The sequence below is a fragment of the Leopardus geoffroyi genome, chromosome D1 (assembly GCF_018350155.1).
Source record: "Leopardus geoffroyi isolate Oge1 chromosome D1, O.geoffroyi_Oge1_pat1.0, whole genome shotgun sequence".
NCBI lineage: Eukaryota > Metazoa > Chordata > Mammalia > Carnivora > Felidae > Leopardus > Leopardus geoffroyi.
In genome coordinates this window covers 479,391-498,307 of record NC_059329.1, presented here as the reverse complement: position 1 = coordinate 498,307, position 18,917 = coordinate 479,391, and the positions used below count along the sequence as shown (strand labels likewise).

General features: G+C 39.6%; 1 protein-coding gene across 1 annotated transcript; it reads left to right on the top strand.

The window, feature by feature from the left end:
* Nucleotides 1-325: 325 nt before the first annotated feature.
* On the top strand, nucleotides 326-16,461 carry ANGPTL5 (angiopoietin like 5). Its single transcript, XM_045486570.1, has 8 exons — nucleotides 326-481; nucleotides 2,076-2,220; nucleotides 4,761-4,864; nucleotides 5,804-5,897; nucleotides 7,997-8,097; nucleotides 10,351-10,471; nucleotides 12,642-12,827; nucleotides 15,892-16,461. Exons 1-8 carry the CDS (start codon nucleotides 386-388, stop codon nucleotides 16,209-16,211), a joined length of 1,167 nt encoding a protein of 388 aa, XP_045342526.1. The 5' UTR covers nucleotides 326-385; the 3' UTR covers nucleotides 16,212-16,461.
* The last annotated feature ends 2,456 nt before the right edge of the window (nucleotides 16,462-18,917 follow it).

Here is an 18,917-nt window from a genome sequence, read left to right as displayed (position 1 = left end):
CTACTCCATCATTCATTTCTACTTCCTTACTGTTTTTATGCAAGCTGGTTTACAGTTATTGAGGGATAGTTTACCATTAGATGACTTTCTAAATTCACGTTTCATCCATTTATTTATTTATCTAGTTATTGCCTGTATTCTAAAAGCAGGCATGTAGTGATAAAAAAGGTTTGCATAACTTAAAAAGGACAGGATCTCTAGAGGCTACTTTGTTTTTCGTATGAAGGGTGTTGTTTCAAACGAGGGCATGGAACCAGTAAGTTTTGGCTTCTGTTTTTGTTGTACACTTTCCAGAAGTTTTTAACTGAAGACTCTATGCACTGTAGTTCTTTCCACAGAGAGCTGACTGGTATTTGAAGAAGTTTTTCTTTTCTTCAAGAAGAATATGATGTATCTTCCTCAAGCTTCACTTCTATTCTTAAATACATTTATTTTTATTTGTGGAGAAGTTATACAAGGTAACTGTGTACATCATTCTACGGTAAGAATTTCAGCAATATTATTTGACTTAGGAAGTATGATTATATAGTTTTCAAGATACATATTTAAAATTTGAAAAGATTAATTGTACCATCCAGTATAATTATGGAAAACTTAAAGTATTTAGAAATGCTGAGATTCTGCTTAAATATTATTTTTAAACTTAGGAAACCATAACTGAGGATTGACACTTAACATATTTCTCGTGAAAAAATTTTTAAAGAAATTACAGGCCTAACTTAAAAACCAGCTGGCAACTTTCTGGTTAACTTTGATAACGAAATACCTGGTAGGTAATAAAAAATTTACTTTGTTATTTAAAAAAATAAATATTTTATAAACGTTTACATTTCAAACACAGTCTTGTGCTTCCTTTTCCAGGAAACTAGAAAATTTCATTTAAAACAATGTGAAAGTGACAGCTAATAAAGTATATGCAATACTCTGAGTAGATGGTGATTTGAATCTCTACATATTTAAATATTGGTTTATGATTTTAAAATGTTCTACAATGTATTACCGTGATATCAATCCCAAATTCCAAAGTTCCAAGGTTTCATAAAGATAAATTTTAGGAAAGGTACGGAAATAATAATAATATAGTTCTCTAAAATACTCAAAATTTAAAAACCTTATTTTAGATCTGGAAAAATGTAGTTGTTGTCAGGTTTTTGAAAACATCTAGGATGCCTATTATTACAGGAGTAGAAGGGAAAGAATAAGAAGTTAAAAGTAGGTCCATGTAACAAAATATAAGCATCTTTAGGTGGCAAATATCTTTCATATTATGATTAGCTTTTCACCTTTCTCTCAATATCCAGGTCAAAGGAAGATAAAGCTTGTTACTATTTTCTTTTAAAAACAGTTATTTAAGTCTGTATAACTTCCACCAAAGAATGTTTTATGTAGAAAAACCAGCATTTACTAACAAGAATAAATACCTTTGGAACGGCGGCTGGTAGCTGGCTTTTCCAGATGACATCTGTTGTTGATTTTGCAAAGGAAAATCCCAGGCTTTTTTTCTGTTCTGATATCTTTCAAATCAATGAGTAGTTTACCTTTCAATTCTGTAAATACTTTAGCTTACATAAAAGTGACAAGCCTCCCACACATCCATGTCTACCCCTAATTCCTGATAATTGCTGGCAGAAAGTCCATTTGGCATAGAAATGTAATCTATGGAGAATAATCAGGGAACCTTCTTAGTTCTGTTCAAGGAACTTCAGATTCCCAGATGTTTGGCAGAAGGCTGGCTCAGCGCTGTATCAGATGTGGAAACATGTCAAAGTTAAGGACAAAGGCCATGGAGTCAACGGTTATAGAAAGTAGACCCTAAGTATATCCTTTTGGTATTTGGAAGAAAAGGGGAGAGCAAAAATATTGAATTAATGTATACTTTTTATTGATCCTTAAAATTTACCCATAAGGTTTATTTGTAGACTTCTAACCAGTTCATTATGTTCTTGTCTAGTGATCATCCTTGTGTATGTCCTGAGATTTCACCTTTTCCATGTACTCTTCTTATATTTATTATGTATAGGTCACATAACATACTTCATATATTCTTTTCTCATTTCTATTTTTTTAATGTCAAGGATTCTCCAGGAGTCAACACTGTAGAAGATGTATCTAATGCAAAAGATGAGAGTAAAAGTAATGATACTGTTTATAAGGAAGACTGTGAAGAGTTGTGTGATGTTAAAATTAAAATTACACGAGAAGAAAAACATTTCATGTGTAGTAAGTAATAAAAATAATCACAATTATAAGGGTATATGATTTATTACTTCTAAGGTATGGAATACATAGAAAGAAATACGCCTTAGCTTTGTTTGGGTCATTTTTTTTTTAAATTTTTTTTTTCAACGTTTATTTATTTTTGGGACAGAGAGAGACAGAGCATGAACGGGGGAGGGGCAGACAGAGAGGGAGACACAGAATCGGAAACAGGCTCCAGGCTCTGAGCCATCAGCCCAGAGCCCGACGCGGGGCTCGAACTCCCGGACTGCGAGATCGTGACCTGGCTGAAGTCGGACGCTCAACTGACTGCGCCACCCAGGCGCCCCTGTTTGGGTCATTTTATATGTATCTTGATCCTTCTAGGTCAGAGGTTTTCTGTGTTTGGCACATAGTAGGTGCTTAGTAAGTGTTTGGTAAATGAATGAATGAATCCTTCCACGTAGCCCTTTCAGCTGGCAGCAGAGGAGAGGGGCGAGCCAGACAGCACTGAGAGTTACGTTTTATCAGTTCACCAGAGGCTACTCTCAAACTTCCATCTGAGCCATTACGAAATTTCACCTTAGTTTTGAGGGAGAAATTCATTAATACTGAATGAATACTACATTAGGCATATTACAAATTCATAGCCAATTTATGTAGCAAAATGTAAAAATAAACTTTCAAAGTCTTGATTTTTGTTTGCAACTGTTGAGTGACAGCATGGGAATTTTCATGGCCTGTTATATGCACACGGGGGCTGGGATGAAGAAGGAGAATCAGAAAGGGAGGGCGTGGTGATCTGGTCTAGGTCTTAAAGGATGTAAATCCTAGGCCAGAAAGCATAAAAAGCCCACTTTAATGTGTTTAATTCTATGTGCAACACAAGCATCTCCTATTTCTCAAACGGGTGAGTTGCACTTAGGTCCATAAAGACAGACACCTAAATCCAGGAAGGCCCTAATGGAAAGCAAGAGACTGAAAGTAGAAACGAGAGATGAGCCTGGATGGGGTGCATTTTAAGATACCGAGGATTACTAATGTGAAAATTAGGAATGTAGAAGTAAAGTCGCCTCTTAAAGAATAATGTGTGCAATAATGTGTAGATGCTTTTGCTGTAAAGGGCGAAATTTGTATGAGGCCGGGGAATACCTGGTAGTCAATGATTACTTCCCGATTTTGAGAGTTGTGTTGTAAGGAATGTCTTTGGTGTAAGAAATACAGACTGAAATATCCAGGGACATCATGGCAGCCTGGTGCCAAATGATTTAGGAAAGTTATTTAAACTGTTTTTGCAACTATTCTCTGAGTAAGATTCCTTTGACATAAAAAAAAAAAAAAAAACAATCTTCTAAAAAAAGGAAAATATATAGTAAACGTTCAATCAGAAACCAACCAACCAAAACTCTAAGATTTATCATTTATAGGGGCGCCTGGGTGGCTCAGTCGGTTGAGTGTCCGACTTCGGCTCAGGTCATGATCTTGTGGTCAGTGAGTTTGAGCCCCACATCGGGCTCCGTGCTGCCAGCTTGGAGCCTGGAGCCTGTTTCCGATTCTGTGTCTCCCTCTCTCTCTGCCCCTCCCCCACTCACGCTCCGTCGCTCTCTCTGTCTCTCAAAAATGAATAAACGTTAAAAAAATTTTTAAAAAAGATTTATCATTTATATTTGTTTGCCATTTGTTTATATAAAAATACATAGCGTCAATAGAACAAAAGAAATATTTATTTTGAAAATTAACTTGCATGATACAGATTATTGCCTTTTCCTTTCTTATATGATAAGGATTGAGGACTCCCAGACCTCCTCCTTCCATATCCCTCATCTCCTTTTTTTTTTTTTTTTTCAACGTTTATTTATTTTTGGGACAGAGAGAGACAGAGCATGAACGGGGGAGGGTCAGAGAGAGGGAGGCACAGAATCGGAAACAGGCTCCAGGCTCTGAGCCATCAGCCCAGAGCCTGACGCGGGGCTCGAACTCACGGACCGCGAGATCGTGACCTGGCTGAAGTCAGACGCTTAACCGACTGCGCCACCCAGGCGCCCCCATCTTATTTTTTTTATAAAGTTTATTCATTTATTATTTCTCAGAGAGAGAGAGCCCACGAGCTGGGGATGGGCAGAGAGAGAGGGAGACACAGAATCTGAAGTGGGTTCCAGGCTCTGAGCTGTCAGCACAGAGCCCTACGTTGGGCTTGAACTCACTAACCACAAGATCATGACCTGAGCTGAAGTCAGTCGTTTAACTGCCTGAGCCTCAAAGGTGCCCCTGTATCTCTCATTTCATAAAGTGAAAATTAATATTCAAAACGCTGTCTCTCTGTTACATCAGATTCACTTATTTGGGGGTAATCTAAACTATTAGAAAGCATAGTTTCATTAACCAGTGTGGATACAATTATTTTCTTGGGTGATCCTGAGTTAAACAAAAGTTATACTAACTGGAGTATTTAGATAGATGGAGATATATTGTGTCTTACGTTTATCCCAAATCATTTAAGCTCATTATTTTTCACCGTATTTTCTCTAACAATATTTAGCAAACACTTTTTATTATGATTTAAGGAAATTTGCAAAATTCTATTGTTTCCTACACACGAAGTACCAAAAAACTGCTAAGAAACATGATGGATGAGCAACAAACCTCCTTGGATTATTTATCCAGTCAGGTACGGACCTTTTCCTCTTGTGTTGTTACTGCACAGGTACAGCGATACAATTAGAGGTACAACTGTTTAATTTTTTAATGCATTTGTGTCTAGACATGTGTTCACTGCCTGCTCAATTAGAGGCATCCCAGGAAGCCTCAGGCAAACATTAAAAAACAAAAACAAACATAAAAAAATGGACCTTCACTCCAGGGGTGCGCAGTCAAGGGGACAGGAAGACGCGCTGAAAGCCTGTTGTGAACGCTGTCAGCGTTTTGCAGAAGAGAACTCCGAGGTCCGCGCTAGGGGATAGCTTTCCAGGTGCGAGAGCCGGAGGTTTGAGTCTCCGAAGATGCACACCTGCTTCGGAAGCCGCAGAGACGGCTCAGAAAGCAGAGTCTCTTCTGCTCGGGGTTGCTGTTTGCAGCGGTGCGGGCAGGCGGCAGGTGTACAGGGGCAGCCAGTAGTGTGTGATCGGGGAGGGGAAGGACCCACTTGAGGACCGGTCTGGAGGTGAGCGAGGGTGGGAGACCGGCGGGGGAGCCGCCCACCTACGCAGGTGCGAGCCACCTGCGGGGTACACAGCGCCTCCCACTCACCCCTCCCCCCGCCAGGTGCCTTCGTGTCCACGAGGGGCCTGCTAGATCACCTGGGCAGGTGTGAGCCACTTGCGGGGTACACGGCGCCCCCCCCCCCTCCCCCCGCCAGGTGCCTTCGCGTCCACGAGGGGCCTGCAAGCCCACCTGGGCCGGTGTGAGCCACTTGCGGGGTACACGGCGCCCACCGGACAGGTGCCTTGGCGGCCTTGCTGCGGCGCTGGGGGCGTCAGGGTGGGGCGGCGGACACCGTTACACACCGCGGAGCTGCTTTGTAAGAGGCTGAGGGACGCCAGCTACACAATTCAGAGGAAGGAGTTTTGTTCAAATATAAACGTGCTGAAAGGTACGCCCGTGTGTTCAGGTTAACGAGCTCATGAATCGAGTTCTCCTTCTGACGACAGAAGTTCTCCGAAAACAGCTGGACCCTCTTCCTCACAGGCCAGTGCAGTCACATGGTGAGAACTTTTCTATTTCTGCCTCTTACTACTTGACTTTTATTGCGTAAAATTTTCCTGGACGGGTTGGTGCATTGAGAGGTTTTGTTTATAAAATACAGCTCCTTATTATCTAACAGACTGGAGGGGTAATACGTTCCCTGAGGCCGCCGTCCGCCCAGACAAATGTACTTTCCTGAATCGGGAAACGTTTCCAGGTGCCCAAAAGCCGTGGCTGTTCACAGATAACCCGAGCCCACCGCAGATGGAACACTTTTATGTAACTAGTTTCTGGGCTGTCCTTTACATTTTAGTCATAATTAGCCTTCAGTCAGAAGAAAAGAAAGTTTTCAGAGTTCTTTCTGCCTGCAGTTTTTTTTTGAATTGTCTGAGATATTTCAAATTGGGACATAAAGTTTGAAATAAAAAAGGAACTTAAGACAGAAATAAACTGGAATTTAGAACCTTTTGTATTCAAATGCAGTGTAGTAATTCCTAGAGGCTTGTGTTTCTAAGAAAAATAGCCCATCACTCTTACAATTATGAATTCACACCAGAGTTCCAAGTAAATAACTATTATTGAGGGCCTACTGTACGATTTTTTTGCTTACAAAGGGAAGGAAATAAACAGTTACTGACAGTCTCCTAAGTGTCAGGTACTAAGGCACTTCCGCATGGTATTTTATTTTACATTTTTATTTTAGCTCATGTAGTTAGAGTGGATTCTGAGGTCAGACCACCTGTCTTCAAATCACTGAGGCCTGTTTCCTCGATCGTTTCCTCATCAGCAAACTGCAGTACGTACCTCACAGTTGTTGTGGGGATTGCACAGCTAAGTACACGAAAAGCTCTTCGAATACTGCCTGAATGACAGTAAGACAATAGAAGGGTTTGCTGTGGTGATGAGGATCATCCGAGGAGGAATATGCAGCCCAGAAAAATCTAAATAATGCGTTCATACTTATGTGAGTGGTGATGGCAGAGTGGAGATTCCAGCCCAGATCGGTCCTTCGTTGTGAACGTCTAGCACAGCTCTGAGCATAAGGTTGTGTGAGAATGTCTTAGCAATTCAGAACACAAGCAACGGATCTATATCTTCCAGCAATAAGGGGGAAGCAAACAATTTTTTACAGCGAATTTTCTGTAGGTGACATTTTCTGCACACGTATCGTATGCCGGGCACTGTGCTAAGTGCTCTCCCTATGCCTTGTATGTAAATTGCCAGAATAACACTACAGAGTAGACAGTACTATTAAAAGGATAGAAGAAAAGCGGGCAGGTAAGTTCGCTAAGGGTTCTCGGCTGCTGAGAAGAGCTAGGGCGGTAAGCAGGCTTTTGGCTCTGGAGTCTCAGGCTCTCGTGTGTTTGTTTCACCAGGTGATTAACAATATAAGGGTTGATTTTATCTTATTACTATCGAAGATAATACACAGTAAAATGTCTTAGAATAAATGTAACACCCTTACCCACAGAATGTGCTTCCAGTCCCCTGGGAAGCGGGATGCTTTGGAGAAGGCAATTCTGGGGCGCTACACTTTTGACTATAGGCGGCAGCGCAGGCTCTGGCCGCAGGCAGAATTTCCTCTTGGGGAGGAGGGATTTCCTTGTCCTCTCCCTTGGCTCTTTGTAACAGTGGTCCCCAGCGAGAGTCTCTGCAGTCTCCAGTAGTCAAGGATGTGTCAGTAGTAGTTAATCAACTTATTCATTTGGGTTTCTCCTTCCCATTCACATAGACTTCCTTTACACATTATGTCCCCAAGATAAGCCTAGATTCCTGAAAGGGAATTGCTTATTGGGTGAGAATGCATGATTATAAATTGTATTAAATAAATGTGGGTCCCAAATGAAAATTTTAAGTAGTATGGAGGGCTAGTCACTAACAGTGATGTTATTAGTGAAGGTTTATTCCAACATAAATTCTTTAGTCTCATTTCTTACATGTATTTTCTCCTGATTTCTAAAATCGAGATCATTTTTTTTATTTTTAAGAAGTTAAAATCATATCACAATGGAAATTATATTCATAATTTCAGATAGCACTGTCAGATCTCTACAGCAAAATGATGAAGTCTTAAGTGTACACTTGAAAATATCCTAAATAACTAATTTTACTTTTCTAGGTTTAGATTGTACTGATATTAAAGACACCATTGGCTCTGTCACCAAAACACCAAGTGGTTTATACATAATCTACCCGGAAGGATCTAGTTACCCATTTGAGGTAAAGTCTTCCCTTATTATGTGGAATAGGATAAGCAACCTATCTATTTAATTAATATTAAAATTTTAATTCTTCTCATATTTTATTTTTCCTTGAAATTTTTAAAATAAATGGGTAGAAGTTCCAGTTTCCCAATTTTGGTTTTCTGAAATTCTTTGCCCAAACCACAAGCCAGTAAAAGGACCCGAGTCTTTCGCTTTTCCACGTGAGGTGTCATGTTTACACTCTGCAGGAGGTACATTTCGTGCAGGATCTTATATACAATCTAAATATGCAGTAGAAACGCTCGCTTTAATTAGCTTGTGGATATTAGAAAGCAGTGCGGTGCTGTGCCTTGGAGCTTGCCAAACATACTTAGATTTCCCTTCCTGTACGTGGTTATACTTTCTTTGGGTGATAAACGATTTTATGTGGTTATATAAGAAATTAATAAATAAGAAACCGCTTTCACTACACTATGAGACAGATCGAGAAGCTAATCCATTTTTAAATTGAACAAAATACATTACCCTTATGTCTAGGATTTCTGGAAGAAACTTCTATCCAAATTATCTATTATTGGCAGGATATATATAATATCATATAATACTAACATAGTAATATATATGGTAATGTATAAGTTATTTACACATATTTTTTTCTGCTTGCTTTTTTTTATTTTTTTATTTTTTTTTTCAACGTTTATTTATTTTTGGGACAGAGAGAGACAGAGCATGAACGGGGGAGGGGCAGAGAGAGAGGGAGACACAGAATCGGAAACAGGCTCCAGGCTCTGAGCCATCAGCCCAGAGCCCGACTTGGGGCTCGAACTCACGGACCGCGAGATCGTGACCTGGCTGAAGTCGGACGCTTAACCGACTGCGCCACCCAGGCGCCCCTCTGCTTGCTTTTTTGTGCATAAGAAAGTTTATGATGCCAATCTCACACCTTATTGATAATCTTCATTACACAGTTTTTTTTCTGAATAGATACTACCAGTTCCTCATCTTGAAATTACCAACATTATTCACTTTTTTTTTTTTTTTACTAACCTTGCTTTTTGACATCCATTGACCAGATGTTAAAAAATTGGGATTTAGCAGGGAAATAATTTTAAAATTATCTAACTTGCAGGGCACCTGGGTGGCTTAGTCGGTTAGGTGTCCGACTCTTGATTCTGGCTCAGGTCAGCACCTCACAGTTCGTGGGATCCAGCCCTGAGTCGGACTTTGTGCCGACAGTGCAGAGCCTGCTTGGGATTCTCTTTCTCTCTCTGTCTCTCCACCCTTCTCAAATAATAAAATAAACTGAAAACTTAAAAAAATTAACTGGGGCGCCTGGGTGGCTCAGTCGGTTAAGCATCTGACTTCGGCTCAGGTCATGATCTCACGGTTCATGGGTTTGAGCCCCACGTCTGGAGCCTGCTTCAGATTCAGAGTGTCTCCCTCTCTCTCTGCCCCTCCCCCACTCACACTCTGTCTCTCCTTCAAAAATAAATAAGCGTTAAAAAAAAAAAAATTACCTAACTTGCTTCACTTCCAGATTCAAAACTGAGCCTGAACCCACATGGAGAGAAAAGGCAGACTTTTAATTTTGTGAAGAGTGGGAAGCGTTATTACCTGTTGTAATCATGGGAAGGTGTTGATTCCCTAACTTCCTCCACGCTGCCTTTCTCTGTGAGCAGGAAGTTTCTAATGGGGACAACTGCATCTGATTTTCTGCGTCCTTACCATTGTCCTCTTAGGGGGATTTTACAGAGCACTGACAGATGCACCCAGGATCACAGGCTGTGGTGAGGCACAGATCACACCTTCCTGTCTGAAGATCCCATCTGGACATAGGCCGTTCATGCCTTGGGGAAAAGAGGGATCAAAGACAGGCCCACACGCATATGTGGTTAAAACTTAAAAAACATCACTGTTTTAATAAGAAGGAGTTAGATTCCTCATTCTGCTACAGGTTGGCAGGGTCACCACTCAACTGAAAACTATCTGTGGACGTGAGGATTAAGAGGGTGACCTCAAATGCTACCAACACTGTAACGGAATGACTGACACAGGAGACTGTAATTAAGTTGGCCTCGAGTTTGCCTTTTAATAAAGTGTCCCTTCTAGAGATTTAAAAATGTCTGAATATATTAATAGCATACAATTGCATTGAAACTTTTAGTGCAAAGGTCTTCTCTTTCTCTAGGCTTGAGGGTGAAGCATAAATTTTCCATCGATGAGTGAAAATGATAGTATGTGATTTTTGTCTTTTCTGGGCCTGTTTTAGGTGATGTGTGACATGGATTATAGAGGAGGTGGATGGACTGTGATACAGAAAAGGGTTGACGGGATCACTGATTTCCAGAGGCTGTGGTGTGATTATCTGGACGGATTTGGTGACCTTTTAGGTCATATTTTATTTCTCCTTTTTCTTTTTGTTTCTTTTTTTTTTTTTTGCCATGACACTGATAGTTTATCTGTTGGTCAAAATCATTAGTAAAAATAGCAAATCCTTGTGAATATCAAAATAGGACTTACTTTCTCTTCATGTCGTATTATTTTAGAACATGTGGGTTTTTGGTTGGGCTATGGAAATCGTTATCTTTGGATACCTGCTGAAATGGGGTTGAGTGAAAATTCTAAAATGGGTATCTATTAGGTATTTACTGTGCACCCAGCAGAATTCTGGTAGATACTCAACAACCTTTTGTAGAAAGGAACACTGAATGGCAGGCAGGGTTGTCATGAACCTTGAAATTCTTGAGGTGTGTGCTGGGTCTACACCAATGGAGAATCGAGGTACATGGTGTACAGATTCAAATTATATGACGTGGGAGGAGTGTATAAAAATATCAGTAAGAATCAATGCCTCAAAATTTGAAAACTGTAAACCTCAAGAGAATTGTAAAATCTGTTTACATTATTGCTGCATGACAGTATTTCTTTTGCCGGCAAACAGAAATTCTAGTATTTGTGAACACTGCAGAATTTTACCTATGTTGGAATTTTTGCAGATGATTTTGATCACTTTTATGCTGTTATTTTAAGTTGCTGTTTTAATTTAAAAGGCTTAACATCCCATAATAAGGTCATCCAAAGATTCAGTAAGTGGTGGTATTGTGTTGCCAAAAACCCCACTGCATGCTAGTGATTGTAGAAAGGATGTGAAATGTAATTATGTATTATGTATTATGAATAAAGCTGAATAGCTGCCATGTTATGGACTGCAGCTAATATATTGTGTTTTCTTAGCATGACCCCTAATTTTCTGGTAAGTGCTACCTCCTGATTCAAGTAGTCCTAGATCTACAGGCTCCAAATTGTCATCTTCCTCACTTTATGCTTATTTCTATGGGGAAATTAACTGAATTTTGAGAAAAATGTCTTCAGGCAGGTACAGTTCATGGGAACAGACTGCCTTGTGCTTTGTATATTTCAAAAAAAAAATAAACTTGGGATTAAGCAAAATATACTGTTAAGCCAAATTAGGGGCTGGGTAGAGGGGCAGGATGGCAAGGACACTTACATTGGAGTGTCTTGGGCTGGGGACACTAAACAGACCCACCTTTCTTTCTATATACCTCCTTTCTTCCTGCGCTTCCTTAGGGTATTTTTCAGTTCCAAGTGGGGTGCAGTTAGTGCCTCTCGTGAGCCCTAGAGAGGGACATGGTATCTTGGCTAGAATTTTAACAATGTGAATGCTGTCACACTGTCCCCCAACTCTCTCAAGTTTTTTTGGACTAGACCTTTCCTTCCTTCAGGAATTTAATGATTCAGGTACAGGAATATATTCCAGAATAGAGGCTATGCCAGGCTGGGTGAGGGTGGGATGGGGGGTGGGAGTGGGGTCGAAAACCATTAGCTAGAACAGCAAGAAGAATGCCGTCCAAACACTACATTTACTAATTCATCCTGGATCTACAAACACCATTTCATTTTCATTCATTACATTACATTACATTTTTATACATGGGTAACAGACAAAGTGCATTGTAATGAAGAAATATTCACAGAGCATCATTCTAAAAGACAGAAAAAATAATTGCAAGTGAGCATTTTCAGGAAATGTTTCTTTAGAACCTGCCACTTTGGAGGTTAAAACTCTTAGCATTTTTGAGTACACATCATTTTGTTACCTGCCACAGTATTTCAACAGCTTTTTGTTGACATGCCTTAAGGTAGATCTTGAATTTTTGGTCAATTGTTAAATGACTTTTTGAATTTAATTTGGTGAGATAAAAATGAAACAGTCTAGTTATTCCCAGTCTAGTGAAATAGGAAGATTTTATATATATATATGTATATATATATACTTATATATATATACATATATATAAATATATATATTTATATTTATATTTATTTATATAATGTATTTGTGTGTGTGTGTATTACTATTATTTTTTTTTTGTAAATTAGACAAACACTGATAATTTGAATTTGAGCTAGGGCTATCTAGTCTCTCAAATAATTTATGTGAGCCATTTCAGTATTAAAAACTAACACCAAACCCTCAATAATAAGGAGTTATTATAAGTTGTATTAAAATATATTAAAAAAACATTTCTTTTTAAACAGGTGAATTTTGGCTAGGACTAAAAAAGATTTTTTATATAGTAAATCAGAAAAACACCAGTTTTATGCTGCATGTTGCATTGGAATCTGAAGACGACACATTTGCTTACGCATCATATGACAACTTTTGGCTAGAAGATGAAACAAGTTTTTTTAAGATGCACTTAGGACGGTATTCAGGAAATGCTGGTAAGTTTTTTCTTCCCCCCAGTGATGCAGGATATTTAAATATAGCTGACTTGATATTAGGTGAAGACAAAAGTAATGTTATTTCGCTTGGTCTATGCCAGATAACTGATAACAGAGTAGATTCGGGATGAGAAAACTGAGTTTTGAAACCCTGCTATGATCATCGACCCACCTTGTGTCTTTGAAGAGCTTATATTCTTTAAAACTATTTTCCATGTATCATGGCAGCTGATTCTTTAGAAGGAGAGGCTGTGGGGCAGGCTGGGAAGGAATTATTGACGTTTTCATGTTCTGAGAGGCTGGCATTTAGGAATCACAGAATGTTAGAGCCGATCTCCTTCAGTGTACAGGTAAGGAACCTGAAACATTAGGGACTTGCCCCAGCTCATCACACCTGAGCCAGGGCAAGAAGCCAGGTTGATAGAGCCACTAGTTTGGTGGGCTTTTTTCCCCACTATACCTTGGTGCATGTACTCACTTCCAAATAAATTTAATTTTTAAGAACTTCAAAATACTTCATGTTAAATTTATAATTTGATGCTGAAATTTTAAATTTGAGTTAACACTAAATTCAACTCTCCTGTTGTTGCTCATCATGGTACTTGTTAATTATGTATATTTAGTGTTAGAAATCCAAAAGTGAGTGAGATATGTTCCCACTTCTTTAACTGATTATAATATAGAAGGGAGATAAACCCAGAAATGTGGAATACTGAATACTGATAGAGCTTTGGACATTTAGGAGAGGGAGAGAATGATCTCCACTGATCACATCTGGAAAATCTTTATGGAAGGGTGGTTTCCGACAAGGAGTTAATGTTAGATCCAATGGGGGAAGGTTTTTAAAAGTACAAACTACTGCAGAATCCAATTCAGTAAGTTTGGGCCCAGGTATTTGTATTCAAAGATGGACGTATTGGCAACTTTATACTTGAGAACCACTAATGGGTGCTTGCAGGAAGGGATAGGCTTTTGGCAAATGAATGTTGGCAAAGAAAGCAGCTGAGTCAAGGCACAGTGGGAGGAAAATTTCTGAGAGTGAAGAGTTGTCTGGTACAGTTGTCCACCTTGTGTTAGGTAAAAAGTCTGAAATTCAAATCTCGATAGATAAGGAAAATTTTCAAGAGTTACAATATGCAATTTTTAATGCTGCATCTCTAAAAGTGTAAAGAACTATCTAAATATGGAAGCTACTGTGTTAGTAAAATTGTGTGTGGGGTTTCTCTATTGGACTGAGATCTAGTTAGAAGACTCAGTGTGTCATTACACAAGTGTTTCATTACAGAATCCTCAAATTTTGCTATGCCCTACTCTGCATTTTCCCAATGAGGTTGTAAACTAACTTTCAACAGTTGATCACACAATACAATCAAAATAAAGAAAAAGATGCCAATGGGATATGGAGATAGAAACACAGATGAAACCAGGGGTTAAGTGTGATCAGGTGCATGGTAGAGATGAGCTACAAATTTGATTTTTAGCTCAAAGCAAAACCATAAATATGAAATTCTAACATTTGAGCGAACAGTTCTCCCAGGAGAAGGACAAATATTCCTGATTCTAAAACTGGCAAAGATTTATTTGGGTTCCCAGAGAAAACAAAGGGACATGTTCTGTAACTACACTTTCACAGAAAACATGATACTGAGTTTTAATGGGCTATTTCTTAAAAACAGGCCTATGCATTATATTTTAAAAAACTGTTTATAAATATAATCCAGTGGGGAGCTCCTATCACATTTCCCTTCTGATGGGTGGACTTTGTTCAGGGAAAGTGTCTGTGGAGCGACCGTACAACTTAGGCAATGCTCCTTAAATGCTGTCTCATCTGAAATCCGAGAGGCATTGCACTGTGTGGGTGTTGAAAATCACACTCTCCCTGCAAATACCTGCCACGTGGGCATTTTGTTTCCTGTGAGGTGCGGAGTAAGAGGCTTTAATATTCAGCACAGCTGGCGAACAGGATGGGCCACTACCACGTATCAAGTTCTCCAGGCTCCTCAAAGACCTATCTTAAGAGATGCCAAACATTTGGAACATGATGAAACAAATGTGGGCTTTGGATTCTTCAAAGATTTTGCACAGCTCTACTTTAAGTTAGTGTTTCCAAAAGATGAGCACAGTTTACTGCAAATGAAATCTAGGTGTCATGGGCCTAATTAGAACCTTCTGTTTATATAGTTTGATTCAAACAAAACATGGCTTCTGCCCCTGCTACTTACTTACATGGGCTGCCTTGACCAAGATACTTACTCTTTCAGGTTTTGGCGAGTATCAGGGAAACCATACACACAGAACCCAGTGTGGACCTTTTAGGAATGGCAGTACTTGAGCTACTCTCCATGTGTCATGTGGAGAGCCATTCTGGGCTCACCTCAGGAAGGTAGCTGATTATATGCTTGAGGTAACTGCGTGTGTGATATAAACCTGGGGGCCCCTAAATAAAACCAAACAACTTGTGCAGCTACAAATGTAAGCCTCTTAATGTAGCAGATTCCCTTTCATCCATGCCTCTTTATTTAAAGTGATGGAGGATGGAGGTGGCATGAAAACTTACTATGTATTATTATTACGTCGAAATTATTCTTTTCCCTAAATTACCAATTACCACATTACCCTTCCCCAAAGTATGACAGGTTTGTACAGCACCATTTTTGGCTAAATTATCTGATTCCGTCTACAGAGCCAAACTTCCATTGTGGATTGTGATTTGGTACCAAATATCCACTTAAAGATGCCTATCATGTTGAGGAATTCATTACCAGATTTTGGTATATTGCAATCTGGGGGAGAGATTTTGTTTTCATATTTTTAATCTTTTTTAAATTTTATTTAAATCCAAGCTGGTAATGGCTTCAGGAGTAGAATTTAGTGATTCATCACTTCCATACAACACCCAGTGCTCAGCCTAACTGAAGGGGAGACTTTAATATGATAGCTAGTAGAAAATAATGTAAACCTTAGTTCTAGAAGCCATGCTTTGTAACGATAGTCTGGTAAAGGCCGATTAAAATGACAAAAAGTACCTTTAAATTTGGTCATTTAAAAAACCTGTTTTGCCCAGGTGATGGATTCCGGGGCTTCAGAAAAGAAGATAACCAAAATGCAATGCCTTTCAGCACATCGGATGTCGATAATGACGGATGTCACCCTGCATGCCTGGTCAGTGGTCAGTCTGTAAAAAGCTGTAGTCGCCTCAGTAACAACACTGGCTGGTGGTTCAGCCAGTGTGGTCTGGCAAATCTAAACGGCATTCATCGCTTCCCTGGAAAATTGGTCTCAACCGGGATTCAGTGGGGCACATGGACCAGAAACAATTCCCCTGTCAGGATTAAATCTGTTTCAATGAAAATTAGAAGAGCGTACAATCCATATTTGAAGTAATCTCCTTCTAAATTGTAATGTGTGGTCCACAGGTTTTTTTGGTAACGTATAAAAGATTTTCTATAGTTTCTCTTTTTACTGAGTGTTTCAAACATTTTAGCCAAAATTTAACTATAGAGGGCATCTAGGTGTTAAGAGTTCAGTTTGAAATCTTTAATTTTATACAGTTTTATAGAAGAAAACCTGACTTAGTGTATGCTCTTACTACTAACTCTATTAACAATATGTAATAAAGTTTAAGTGAACTGCACCTTGTCTTCCTGGAATTTGTTGTCTTCTCCAAGAACTGTCCTTTTCTTCTTCTTCTTTTTTTTTAATGTTTATTTTTGAGAGAGAGACAGAGTGCAAGTTGGGGAGGGGCAGAGAGAGGGAGACACAGAATCCAAAGCAGGCTCCAGGCTCCCAGCTCTGAGCGGTCAGCACAGAGCCCAATGCGGGGCTTGCACTCATGAACCAGGAGATCATGACCTGAGCTGAAGTCGGATGATCAACAGACTGAGCCACCCAGGGACCCAAGAATTGTCCTTTTCTTTAAAGCATACGTACTATAGTAGATGGTTAGGAAAACTGAAGAGAGCATTATGCTTGTTTCCATATTCATTGGAAATGGCTAATTATGTAATCTATACATAACTTCTATTAAAGACAATGACAAGGAATAACTTTGTGCACATTAATATACACATAGTTTAAAAACTTTACTATTTCTGGGTAGTTCCACAATATTTTACAGGTAATAAGAGTTTCCTGCACAAATAAAGTCCTTTTCCCCCCACATTTTATCATTGTTAATAATTTTATTCTTGTTTGTAATAAATTTACTGTACATTCATATCCTGATCAGTTGCATTCTAAAACATTTATATCTTAACTTTCTTAAGCCAGTAGGAATGGTAGGACCTTGATTAAGCGAAGGACAGCAGAGAAAAGAGCCATGACTCAGTGGTCTGGAGGTAGCTCTTGGAACAAGCTTGTCCCCTCTGCTTTTTCCACTAAGCTGGAAAGAGTTGGAGGCCTAAGTATTCCGTGGGAAAACACAGCAGCGAACATCTGGGCCAAGTTCAGTTATTGACAAAAAAGACGAGGGAAACAATTAAGAATTAGTACTGGACAGAAAAGTACTTTGTCAAGAGTTAGGGTGGCATGGTGAGCTGGGAAGGGGACTGGAGTAAAAATACATGTGAGGATCTAGCTATCTAGGTGAGATATCAGCACAGAATGGGGCTAAGCTTGTTCAGAACAGAGAATCCGAGCTGAGTTCAGGGACCGGCAAAAATGACGTGATCACCACTCAAGATCGCTTTCACTTTGATCTCCTCTCAAAGCTGTGAATAAATCATGCCAAGATACACACGGGACAAAGTCACTGATGGGTGGACATCGGTCCCCATGGCTTCTCACACATTTCATGGAGGCCCCACTGAGTCTGTGTCCTGGCAGTGGAGTCAGGTGTCTACCACGTGGAGGAGCCCAGAACTGTGTTTTTTTATACCTGCAGTGATATGAGCATCAGAAACAAATTTATCTACAAATTCAGGAACTAATTTTGCTACTTAGCAAGCCATGTCTTTAGTGTGGACTCTGGACCTTGGAGTTCTTGCCAATGGAGGGGCAGTCTCCGTTATTGCACAGCAAAGTCTAAGGGCTGCACATTTTTTCCCACCGTGAAGGCTATGGAGATAGTGGGAACATTGCTGGTAAAAGCAGAACGGAAATAAATGTTGAGATGTTGAGGGAAAGAGATCCAGAGAGCAGCAAGAAGTTTTAATCTGTTTGGATTGGAGAGTAGTGAGATAAAATTGACTTTGAATAGCTGAGGGACAGTGGCCACCAGGGTGCCTTGTGAGACGTTCTATCAGAGGCCTCATACGCCATTGCAAAGGAGAAGGTATACTTTGGTTACTAATCCTGAGTTTAAGATTCCCAGAAATGAAGCAACCTGACCTGTGAGAGCAGTTAAGCGATGAAGACAACTGTTCTTGGGGCACTTGGTGGCTCAGTAGGTTGAGCATCTGACTCTTGGCTTCCACTCAGGTCGTGATCTCACAGTTTGTGGGTTTGAGCCCCACATCAGGCTCCGTGCTTGCGAAACCTGTTTTGGATTCTGTGTCTCCCTCTCTCCTCCCTTCCCCTGCTCGTTTTCTCTCTCTCTCTCAGAATAAATAAACTTTAAAAAAAAAAAAAGATAAATGTTCCTTTTTTTGCTATCTACTATCCCCAGAGCACATGCACAAGTGTGAGCAGTGGGCAGGAAAGGTTGCAGTCATGTGCCCAGGGTCTGGATGGCATCATTATAGATTCATTCTTCCTGGGTCTGACAACTGGCCCAGATAAATGGTCCCATGTAAAAATACAAATACTTAAAAAAAAGGAATAAAAATAAAAATACATTATTTTTTGTCAACTTACACCTTATTAGTAAACACTGAAACAGTGTCCGGTTAAAAATCAAAAGAAAAATATATAGACCCTCCACGCTTCTCTTTATCCCAGCATATATTAGTTATAAATAGAAAAAGCTTGGCAGTCATAATGACTTTGAGAAGTACAGTACTTAGAAGCAGTCTAAAAACAAGTTATAATCTGTTTCAAAATAATTACAAATCATCCCCGAGGAACATAAATGCCTCTAAACAGGAACACAGTCTTGGTCTTTGACTGGAAGACTCAATGCAATGGGTATGGACGGGGCGGTGGGTGTGGGAA